A 12,216-nucleotide genomic window follows, 5' to 3' on the forward strand; every position below is an offset into this window, starting at 1 on the left:
TGTGCTAGCTTTCTTTGCTTGACTACAAGCCACAATTGATTTAAACTCCCAATCAGCTGCACCACCAACTCAACCCACTCCCAGCCATACAAAAGTTGGCGGTGCAGTTAAATGTGATTGTGGACAACAAGAATAGTGTTCTTAGCCAGACCTTCGTCGACTTTCATTACGAATGCCTTGGACTTTTGAATGCATCCGGGCATATGTAAATATTGGCATTAGTGACATGTGCAAATGTTTGTATGGCTGATTCCCTGAGACCCTAACTTGTGACTTTTAATACCAGTTTCACAAGTTTTGATCTCCGGTATTGGACGCAAACTTGCTGATGTTAGTAAAAAAACAAAGGCAAGACCAAAAGCTGATCGAGAGCGGTTTTATCAAATGTAAAAAACTAATTCTTCAGGAGGTAAAGATTTACACACAACTAATGCAAAGCACATACCCTAAGATTAAAGTTTCTTTGACAGAAATTAGCAGTTCAGCTGGTTATGGATGCGTGGATAACGATCTCACGGATAACTTTTGGATTCTATTGTACTGACAATGGTCACAAGCCGAAGGTTCCAAATACAATCTTCTATATCTACATCTTTCAAAAAGAACATTCGAATTTATGTTACAAAAACTCAAAAGCTTTTTGATAAATCACATTGTTCCAAATCCTGTTCTATATATTTTTTTGCAATATATGCGTGGATAACGATCTAATAGATAACTTTTGGATTTGATTGTACTGACAAATGTAACAAGCCGAAGATTCAAAAAACAATCTCCTATATCTACAGCTTTCAAAAAGTACATTCGAATTTATGTTACGAAAATGCAAACGGTTTTTGATAAATCACATTGTGCCAAATCCTGGACTATATATTTTTTTTTTACTTACTTCAGTTCAGTTTTTTTACTTAATTTAAACTTATTTAATATTAGAATATTCATTTTGTTTATTTTTAAATATAAATTAATGTTTTGTTTGCTTTTTACATTGAAAATTTCAAAAATTTCAACATTATATTGTTTTTGTGAGGTTCTTTTCCAGTAAAAACAAAATTGTTTTCAATTATTTATCCATAAAAAATCTTTATTGTAAACCCAATGATGTCGTCTACTAAAAACATCACTGAAGCCACGTGGTAAAATATACATGATTTTAATGCATTTAAACTACAAACTACCTCTAAGATCTAAAGATACATTGTGAGAGAGCTTTGAATAAATCGATACAAGTCATGGTTTTGATCTGAACAATTTCATTGTCAAGAGAGCACGAACATATGTGTGTAGTGTTGTATTTAATGGGTGATTATGGTTCACTGATGCGTGCACTTGTCCTTGGACTTCTTTTTACGATCTTCACTTGAATTTGATCGTCGAGTACCTTGAATTGGCATGTAAGGCGGCGTGGGGCTGGCACTTTGATCTGCAACGGGAATGCACATCAATATATAGCGATACATTTCGAGGACAGTGCTTTTATACATATATACCGAAATTGCCGGACTTGGAGTACTTCATGTGGGGCGATATGTCCTGGCCGCTCAGATGGGAACTGTCGTGCGAACCGGCCTCGGATCCATAGTGCTCGGATCTGTGGGTTTTCGGATATACTAATTAATACACACAACAATAATGTAAAACAAAAGAATAAAAATATTGCAAAATATAAAAATATTTCATAATTTTACAACACGGTTCAGAGCGTTCCCAATAAAATTGCTTTTATGGGCTTCCTTGGGCTTCCAACTCACCTTGTCATGGAATTGTGGTTCTGCAGTTGCTGCACCGCCTCAGCGGCCATGTGAAGCGAAACAGGCCTTGGTCCTGGCCTGCAGCTGTCCACGGGCAGCGTGTAGATATCATCTTCTCCCCTAATGGGCGCCATGTGCCGCTGCTGCCGCTGCATGGAGCTGTGATTGGAGCCCGAGCCCCCATCCCTGGTCAGGCTGCCGTTGGTCAAAGGTCCATTGTGTGGCCGCTGCTCACGACTGTTGTTGAGCACATCTATGGGATTGGAGTAGGCCTCCACATCGATGTCGGCCTGTGAATGATTGGCATTGCTGGAGAGGCAGTCCGGGGGCAGCGGCAGCATAGGACCACAATGGGAATTGGTGCCACAGAGCAGACTACCGTTGCCATTGGCAGCCTCTGCGGCTTCCTTCTGCTGGCTTTTTCGCAGACGGGCTTTCTCCTTGGCCCGCTTGGCTTTGGCCTTTTCCTGAAAAGGCAGATCGAGGCAGTACTTCAGCATTAGGTGCACACAAACAAATAAAAGGAAGCAATTTACTGAATATTGAGTAAAGGTGTACAAATGTAATGCTCATGATCTCAACACACGTGAAAAATAGTTAAATAAAAACGATAACACATCAACAAGGCGGACTTAAAATGTTTTGATTATTTACCTTTCTGATTCCTAAATAGTTGTATCTATAGCATAACGAATTTTTGGAATTCATCTGTAGTTTGGGTTGCGGTGCAGAATTTAGAGTCGGGAAATAGTATTATTAAAAAATAATAAATATTTCAGAGAGCTCTAGTCTTTGCAAGGTTTTAATCTCATATCTTAGATATAAAATTTCGTAAGCTCAGAAAAGCTTTCTATAAAATTGATTCAAATGTTTGGTGGCTTATTTTGACCTTGCTAACCCTGACTAATTTTGTAAATTTTTAATATTATTTTTTAAGATGGATTCATATTTGCTTTGCTATTTTAAAGGAAGTATTCCAACCTTTGATATATTTTAACTAACTTTGGAATACTGTAACCTTAAATAACCTTGTAATTTTTGATAAGAAGTTCTTCCAACCTTCAAACTATTGTAATTGGCTTAGAAATATTTTTCCATTACTACATCTTATTAATCAAATCTTAATAGATTCGTATTGGTAACACATTTTTTGACTACATCCCCTGAATCGGGCCGTAATGGATGTTTATTTTAGCCTATTTTAGACTTCCTTACCCTGTCCTGCAGCATCTTGGCCAGCTCCTTGTCCTGAGCCTCAATGGCCAGCAGGCGATCCCTGTGCTCCTGGCGCACACAGTCCTTGGACTCAATGGCCTGCAGTCGGCGAGCCAGCAACTGAAATATCAAAATGCCGTCAAACATTTCCAATTGATGCGAGCTTTGTGCAGTCACCTCATCCTTCTGCTCCTGCTTGAGCTTCTTGCTCATCTCCTGGATCTCCTCCATGGGCAGTCCGATCTCCCGCAGGCTCGCATAATCGCAGGGATCCACATAGAGTTCGATGTCATCGGCGTGTTGCTGCATGTGTCTCTCAGCTGCCTTGGCCGATCCAGAACCCGATCCCGATCCATTTCCGTTTCCCAAGCCGAAATTGCCCACCAGTTGATCGTATTTCTCGGGCGACAATTTCTGAAATTTCGGTTCGGTTCTTAGGAGATTTTCGTGTGACGGGGAGCGCTGTTTCTGGAGTGATGTTGCAGCTGCATCGACAACACTGCCCGATGTTGCTGCAGCGCAGCTCATGGCAGCGATATTGTAGTCGCGTATGCTGTCAGCAACATCGGCGTAGTCCACCAGCTCATCGATGCCAGCCGAGTGTGCGGTGTGTGTGGGTGGGTGCTGAGTTATGGATGGAGTGCTGGGCATGTTAGTTATTGCAGATGTGGTCGGATTTGTTGGTGGACGACGTGCCGGCGATGATGATTGATGTTGCTGCTGCTGCTGTTGTGCCTGATGAAAACGTGAGTGATGTTGCTGTTGCTGCTGCTGGTGTTGCGATGATAACACATCACTCACCAACAGCTGACTGTGTGCCTGTACATTTCTAGAGGGAGTGGTGCAAGTTGCTGCTGCTGCCGCTGGCAAATCTACAATATTTGGTATTAGCGATAATCCTACATAGTTGTCTGTTTGTGAGAAGTGTTGCTGCTGCAGTTGCAGCGGTTGCTGGTGTTGCTGACTGTGATATCTAGCCTGCTGTGAGGTGCTCGCCTCTGGCTGATGTTGCTGCTGTGTCTGCTGCTGTTGTTGCAGGTGTATACTTGCTTTGGCGGGACGCGGCGGCGGACGGCTCTTGTCTCGTGTTGCTGGCGGCGGCACGGGCGGCAAATTAACATAGATTTCCTGCAATCGAGTTCATCACTCAAGGGAGAGGATGACGCCAAGAGATCCAAGGTACTCACCTGCATCTGCTTGGCTATTAGCTCGCTCTGTTGCAGCTCCTTCTGCTGCTGTTCCTGCAGATCACGCTCCAGCTTGTCAGCAATTTCTTTGGCCACTCGCTTGTCATGCTCCTCCCTGTTGAGATATTGTGATTAGTTTCCTTGAAAATGTGGAAAAGTGTCTGCATGACTTTCAGAATTCTCTGTTACTCATTAACCATTTCTCAGTACGAAACAAATAATTACGAAAATCCTAATATGTGTTAAAAGGCTTGAGGAAATAATCATTAATCAAAAATGTAGCACTACAAAACAGTTTAGTATGAAGCAATTCATTTCAGATAAATAACAAATTATTTTAGGAAACGAATATTATAATCGTAAAAAATGCCTTAAATCTTTTCGAATAAAATAAACAACCTTTTTTAAAAATTCTTAAGCTGCCTTGAGTGTTATAAGTTTGGTAATTATTTGTTCAGTGCTTTTAAGTGTTTTTCTTTGTTGAAATATTTGTTCGTATAGTTAGGACCTACTGCTCAGTAAGACGTCTTCTGTAGGCATCTACCCTGCGCTGGGCGTGTTCCTTTTCCTTGATCTGTTCGTGCAGGGCAGTCGGGAAGTCCTCGCGTACCACTGCGTTTCTGTAGCGATTTCCCTTATAGAAGTCATTAACTGGGGGAAATGGTTTTATGCATTAGTTTGATGGCCAGACATTAGCTTCACTCTGGTACTCACTCTCCTGGGACTGAAGTTTGTAGGCCAAAGCGCCATCCTCACGCACGAGCCACTCCTTGCACACTGCAATGCGGAAACGATAGAAAAAAGCACTTGTGAGTACCTTGAATCACCTCTTTTTATGGCACTAATTACAGTATCTAATGACAAGTGATATTTAATGCGGAACCTATCGGATTACCGGTCAAATCCCCATAGAAGCCCTGCAAGATCGTAAAAATCTGTGTGCTCCACTTGATGCCCCGGTAAGGCGATGAGTCACCCTCGAGATGCAGTCTTTCGAAATGGGGACAGAACCGGGCCCGAACAAAGGAATTCCATTGAAGATGTAATGCAGCTGGAGTGGGGGATTATTTTTGAGGAGTTGGAACAGCGTTTTGATCGATTTAACCGACCGTAGAGCGATCTCAGCTCGTTGATAAGCGAAAGCGTGGTACAAACTTCCTCTTAATTGTGTGTGTAGAATTTCGGTTGGGGTTCGCTTGGGGTTATTTATATGTTTTTGTTATTTCGCTTTGGGGTTCCAGTTCGGTCGTGTGCTCATGTGTTTACACAGAGAGAAATATCTGTTAGATTTGACAGCTTTGTAATTTAATTATATTTAAAAGATGTATATATATTGGTTTTTAGAAGTACTCAACTAGAAGTGTTCTTTATGGTAATAGTTTAGTCCTCGTTTTTAAAGTTGGAAAATGTTTTTTTCTGTGCACTAATGAACGATCCACGCAATTGGAACCGTCTGGATTGGTGTTCTGGTCTGTGTTTAAGTTGCTGTCATTTATCATTTCATTTAGTGGGGTAGCCGCGACTCTGTCACTGTCTCTGGAAAGTGGAAGTGTGGCAAAGTGGGAAAGTTGTTGGCCTGAAGAGGCTATGAATTGTATCTTCAAGTGCGTCTTGTTATCGGATTGATAGTTGGTATCTAGGTAGATATGAAAGTTATAGGCTGACTGGCAATGGCAGTAGAGCAGCTGTTGGAAAATGTGGAATGCTTTACTAACTATAATTTGTTGTGAAAGAATTTTTCTGAAGTATGCGATCTTATAATTTAAAACAAACTACTTGATTTTTGTTATTTTAAATATTTTTTAGTTATACATTTTTCACCTTTACCATCACTTTTTCCCCCTTAGTAACCCTCGCATTTTCATAATTAATGTTAATTTGCCCCCCTGATTAGATCTTTTCAGTACCTCCACACTTATGTTATCAACTCTAATCGCCTTTGACCCCATAATTTTCCTGGCTTCCCACACTTGTAGCTCCATTAGCTTCTTCCTTTCAGTGCATCTATTAACACGCATAACTTCCTTATCGCTACACTCCGATCGCCCCATAGTGGCTCTAATTTAAAGGTTCTTTGACTTGACATTTGTCAACTGGCAATTAGCCGACCTCTGACCCTTGATTTCTACGCCACCAGGGCAAGTGCAATTAGAACACTCCAGCTGAAAATGAATTATGGTTCGGACTCTCAGTGCAGCTAATGCACTTAGAGGCGCTTCACTAATTAACTGCAATTTGAAATGAAACTGCAGTCGCAGCAGGAAGAGCCGAGATGTTGGGGCATCGCACTGGCAGACATAATCAATTTAGTTGTTTGATTTCTGACTGCACATAAACACTATATACACGTAAATACATAGCTAAGCGGATTCTACATATGCCCGGGCATGCTGCTAAGGAAAAAAACGTACTTTGTGCCGCTGCATAAACTGAAAAACAAAGTATTTTTTGCAAACTCGCACTTTTCTTGGCCCGCTCGGTCTGCTGAGTGGTTCGGCCTGATTGCTCGGCTCAGGTTGCTTACCCCGCCTGCCCTCGAAGCCCCATCTTTCAGTTTTTTACCACTCCCCCTTGGCGTACTCAACACTGTGTTTATACCCTAGAAGCGTGTGGTAATTCAAGACAGTTGCTTGCAACGATTAAAAAAATGGTGCTATATGTAGATGGGGGGATGCATCTTAATATGATCTCGCTGACTTGGCAAAATATTTATTCGTTAGAGATTGGACAGATAAAATGTGGGTATCTGTAGATACTCTCTTGGTTTATTTAAATTAAGTGTTTTTGTAAGTGTTAATATTTATTTTCAAAGTAATTTATTTATTTATAGAATTTGTTCTATGGAAAATAAAGATCACCTAGTTTGAGACTTCAGATGGGTACTCTGATCTTCGATTGTTTTTAACCCCAGTTGCTTACTATTTTGCGCTTTCAGCGTATAACTTACAAAGTCTCGAATAAGTGCCAGTTTGTGTGTATATGATTTTCTTGCTGTTCCTGCGTCTCTGCGCTTTTGCTTTATAATTCTCCGGGCAAGCGCGGCTTTTTATTATGCACAACGGGCAACGGGTAAAATACGAAAACAAATCATTCGGCACGAAAAAAAATATATGTTCCTATATGGGGGAAAAACAAAGAAACCAGTGCTGAAATTAACTTACTGTACTCCATGCGCTGGCCGTTAAATAGTGTTTCTTTTGCCGAGAGTGCGAGAGGAAATGGCCGAGGCATAAAAATCGCAAAGCATATAAGTCTAGGAAAATTATTGCTAGTGCCATTTGAATTCGCTAGTTGCTATAAACTCGCACGACAAATTTGAAATTCTTTCGATTTCCTGTTCCGCCAGTGACAGCTGACTTATGCGGCTGTCCATTTGGAAGGGAAAATAAAATATTTAACTGGCACTGAAACGGGTTTTCGCCAAAAAACAGAAACTGTTAACCTTTGCTGGCCCAGAAATTCACACTACAATGGGTGGTGCAATGTGGGTCACAAAAAGCATTTTATTGACTTGACCAAAAAACGGCGGTCCGAGAACGGGTTAGTAAGTCAACAAATGCATGATTCATGGGTCTGGAGGTTTCTTAAGAATTCACTCCGCGGGGGTGCAAGACGGGGGAAGAGAGGGGAAGAATTTTGGGCCAAAATCAGCTGAGCTAAGGTTGATTGAAAGTTGTGGATACGAGCCTTTTTTGGATGACAAATTCCAAAGAATAACTATTCGATTTGAATTAGGATAATATATTTTGTTACGCTTCAAACTTCAATCCATTATTTTCTATTTAATATTAACAATAAAATAATGTATTTAACATAGTTAATATTTTTATACTTGTTACAAAAAAACAGGTTTTGCAACTGTTTCAAGATGATAAGACTACTTTTTAAATTGATGAAGAAACCCCCTTATTTTGAAATTTACCCAAGTTGTTTCCTTTCTTTCGCAATGAACCCAGTTAAATGGGGCATTTAATTATTTACATATGTGCAGCAACAACTGTTTGGCGATGCGGCACCCTGCGATTTGGCCAAACTGTTTGCACTGCAACCTCTACAAATTTGCCTGCCACATTCAATTAACCTTGCTGGCCAATCGATTCGCAGATCGCAGCGTTTTGTCTGGGTCTTTCTGCATTTGCAGGGCTTCACCTCCACCTTACTGTCGGCTCGGTTTTCCCCATTTCTCCAGTTCAGATTCTCTTTGATTGGCAACCAAGTTCAAATGGTTGAGCACGCATGAATGGTCCGCCGATCGCGTGAAGAGTTACACAACCCGAGATGGTAATGAATATATAAACCTGTGCATATATGCATATAAAAAACTATAAACAAGGTGGAAAACCAAAATTAGAAAGCAGTTTGACGGGAAAATTTATGAGAGAGCCCCCGAACGAAATCCAGGAAAGTATGTGTGTGCGGCGGGAAAAAATGCTGTTGACGCTCGACGACGACTGCAACTGCCACTGCAACAGCGGCGAAGAAGCGGCGCGGCGCCGAAAGTGGAAAAACCTGACTCAAGGTTGTTGAACATGCCACCGCCACTGGACGAGAAATGCGGCCTGCAATGTCGACTATTTGAATGTTGCATCTGACAGATACAGATACGCCTCGGATACAGATACACACTGCAGTATATTTAGCCAGCCTTACATTGACCCTAGCCTGGCTGCAACGTTCCGATCTTTTGTTTCATTCAAATGAACTCGCAATTCGGGTTCAGTTTCGGTTTCCGTTGATTGATTGAATTGCCTCTCAGGCACTCATAATCCAAGTTGTGCACATCGAAAGCAGAAAGGCCAATAATTGTCTATTCGAGTGTTGTGTTTTGTGGCAGCAAAGCAAAGCCCAAAAATTAGCTTAATTTCGGTTTCATGCTACGATACTAATGAATTAAGCCAGCAAGCTTTCTCTGTTTTTGAAAAGCGGAAGTGAGCCTATTAGCCAGTCAGTTTGTATTTGCAACTAATGGATTATGAGTCGCTTGCGTTTGAATATCAGTTTTTATTTATTTTTGCAAGTCGGCTAAGCAGTTTAAATGTTGATAAACAATATGATTAAATATTTACTATTCTGTCTTTGGTTGCCTCAGTGTTTATAGGCTAGTTAAAAAGTGCAAATATGCTAAAATGTAGTATTATTAATCACGAACAAAATCACCAGATGGTCGAGGGGGAAAAAACTAGACATTCTTAACATTACCTAAATTCTGCATAGAGCTCTTCAGTTTACCTAGACTTTCATTTGTAAGCACCAGCCCTTAAGGTGCATAGCCCAACTCCATTATTTCGGCTTCTTGAGGACTTGTTTTATAGGCCACCGCAAGTCATGACAAAGCAATAAAGAAGGGCAGAAAAGAGTGGAGTTTGAGTTTCCTTTAAGTGCTATCCCCATAGAAACGCTAAGAGCCAGGCCCAAATGGAGGAGCCCCCTTTCCTGGCACTCGCACATCCTGTCATCGTGGCCTGGCAAGTGAATCATTCCTGGCATGCGAGCGAAAAAGAAATAAACTGCATTCAGGCGGCTCGTCATGCAACTGCTGCTGTTTCTGTTGCTGTTGGGGCTGCTGTGCCCCCGCCACCCCTTCCCATCACACCGACCCCTCCTGAAAAGAAACCCCTTCACTTGTCAGTCAGGCTGGTTGGCAAAAAAGAGGCCAGCAGTTGAGTGAGTTTCAGTTGGAGGCACGGCTATTCCAAACCGAGGGCCCACTCTTTGTGGGGGTCTTTTGTCATGCGTGCTTGGGCGCAAATGAAGCGGCTGCAATCCCCTCGGCTAACCGTCAGCTGTTGCCTGCTGCACGCGCTGTATCTTGAAGATACAAATGCTCGGAGTCAGCCTTTTTGCATATCTGCACTGGCGAAAAATCTCAGAAAAGTGGTTTTCCAGAACTACATTAGTACCTTTCAGCAATGACTTAGGGTAAGAAGACATAGCATGATAAATACAAAAATAAAAGTAGTCTTTGGGATTAGAAAATTGTATAACAAATATTATTTCAGTTCAGGGCAGCACCTTATAATCAAAGTTAAGATATTATATTGCATATAAAACATTTTAAAATATTGGATGATTTGTTCAAAAATTAGAATTCGATTTTTTAATTATTTAAATTTATATAAATTTATCATATTGTATCACAGCGATTTTTATGATTTCAGTGGGTTATTATCACGGAGGGCAAACTCTAAAAAATGTGTGCTAACAGCTTATAACTGGATTATATATCTATTATCTTTTTAAGTGTAGCCATTAAATGGAAAGTGCTGGCGGCACTCATTTTTTGCACCTCCAGAAAGAAAAAAAAACAGTGTATTTTCCCTTTCTGTAGCGGGGATCGCTCGGCTTCCCCTCGATAGCTCTAAAAGAAAACTATATAAGAGCTCGGTGTTTGTTTATTTTTCGACTGAAATTTCTTCTTCACAGCTTTGTCCGCTTTCGGTCGTTGGTCTGAACTATGCGGTTTCCTCAGCTGCTGACTGGCAGTCTTTGTTTTTGTTTATCGTATCAAAAAGACTTTCAAAGCCCCCCAAAAAAGAGGGAGCTTGCCAACTTCTTGCGATTGTGACTGAGCGTCGAGAAAGTTTTTTCAGCTCGTGTCTTCTGTGTATTTATTTTTCTTCTTTTGGGCAATATTTTTCATTAGCATAACAACAAATACTAAATGTGATCCCAAGAGATTTGCCCAACAGCCATTTCTTTGTCATCGGGTATTTCGTATTAGGGTTTCAATTAACTCAGCTTATTCAATGTGATGAATGAACCAGCTTTTCATGTTGTAACATTTTCCTATGCAAATGTTTTGATTATTACATAAGGTCAGGCCAAACGCGATAAGGGGAAACGTGCTCGATGGCGTTTGTTTACTTCTGAATCAACAGAAAAAGAGCTTACATTTTGAATCCCAAGGCACATACGACACTCTAGAAGTTCTGGGAACTTGAATGTTTGTTTTGGCTGATGTCGGCACTCAGAGATATCTGATCGGTGGAGTGAAGGAGGGTATAGGAAGTGCAAGAATAATGTTCGTTAATAATTTCATCAAAGAGATTTTGCGAACTACATATATTTGGTGAAAAAGTTTTAGATCGTCTCCTTTGATTTATTTAAATTGATTTTTACGAACAACAAGAAACACAGTCCCTAAAATTCTTTAAGAAACAAAGGAATTTTATTTAGGAATACTAGTGCAAAAGGGAACCTAAGAAATCTCTGTAAAAATACATTTGATCACAAGCGAGAATCGTTGTTAGGGAAATACCCAGAGAGTTTACATCTACCCTTGAAGAAACGTCGAAGAGGAATTCTAAAAGACCTCAAATTAATCACTTCTATGTAGTGCCCCTGCCCATGTTCTTTCCCTCATCTCAATAGCCCCACTCAAACCCAATCAATTTCCAATTATCCAAGGCCCCGTACGAAATTGTTCATGTTCAACCAATTTCGAAATGGTTCGGCTCGGTTCTTAACCCATGCTTACCCTCATTAACATGTCCTGATCGGGGCAGCGCTTCCTTTGGTGGTGCGGCTGCTGTTGCGGTTGTGAAATTATTCATCTCTTTCCCCCGCTCGCTTCCCCTGTCTCTTTCTAACTGGCTGCGGCTGCCTCTTTCGGTGGATCAAATCGCAAACGAATATCTGTATCTGGGCTCTAAAACAGGTGTTTAAAATTGGGTGCAGCCCAAGGACGCGCCTTCCACTCGAGTGATTTTTAAAATTTCGGTTTACTTGTTGAAGCGGGCTCGCACAAAAGATACAAAGATACACGGGGGATACAGAGCGTGAGTAAACTATATTTTCATCTAATTGCGTCGCTCTTGGGGCGACTATTTCACTTTCACACTTCCACACGAGAAATAATTGTTATAATTCCACAATTTCCATCGGAAACACGCGCGCAACAGCAGCTGCAATTCGATTCGATTTAATTTTTGTATCTGAAAGATACGCGGCGGCCGTCGTTCCACGAAAACAGCAGACAGCTCATTCAACAGCGAAAGCCGCTCAGCGAATGGATGTTGTTTGACTTGGCCATCCAGCCCAGCACTCTGGAAGTAATAATAACA

The 12,216-nt window shown here is 41.1% G+C and overlaps 1 protein-coding gene and 1 long non-coding RNA gene across 9 annotated transcripts; one reads left to right on the forward strand and one right to left on the reverse strand.

The window, feature by feature from the left end:
• Positions 1 to 28: 28 nt before the first annotated feature.
• LOC122818793 (uncharacterized) lies at positions 29 to 1,274 on the forward strand. Its single transcript, XR_006368280.2, has 2 exons — positions 29 to 409; positions 471 to 1,274. It is a non-coding gene; the product is annotated as an uncharacterized LOC122818793 (long non-coding RNA).
• On the reverse strand, positions 1,131 to 12,216 carry LOC108034145 (putative mediator of RNA polymerase II transcription subunit 26). 8 transcript variants are annotated; one of them, XM_050885093.1, is made up of 11 exons: positions 11,631 to 12,216; positions 4,868 to 4,930; positions 4,666 to 4,804; positions 4,154 to 4,268; positions 3,870 to 4,094; positions 3,144 to 3,380; positions 2,967 to 3,086; positions 2,406 to 2,459; positions 1,752 to 2,218; positions 1,483 to 1,591; positions 1,131 to 1,423 (listed from the first exon to the last, which is right to left on the reverse strand). In XM_050885093.1, exons 1-11 carry the CDS (start codon positions 11,704 to 11,706, stop codon positions 1,307 to 1,309), a joined length of 1,722 nt encoding a protein of 573 aa, XP_050741050.1. In that variant the 5' UTR covers positions 11,707 to 12,216; the 3' UTR covers positions 1,131 to 1,306. The 8 variants fall into 8 exon arrangements, with proteins under 8 accessions (XP_050741050.1, XP_043949892.1, XP_016964433.1 ...); XM_044093957.2 differs by having other exon boundaries at positions 4,017 to 4,094; positions 11,631 to 12,215; XM_017108944.2 differs by having other exon boundaries at positions 3,768 to 4,094; positions 11,631 to 12,215.

This window comes from Drosophila biarmipes, chromosome 2L, assembly GCF_025231255.1.
Source record: "Drosophila biarmipes strain raj3 chromosome 2L, RU_DBia_V1.1, whole genome shotgun sequence".
Classification (NCBI taxonomy): domain Eukaryota; kingdom Metazoa; phylum Arthropoda; class Insecta; order Diptera; family Drosophilidae; genus Drosophila; species Drosophila biarmipes.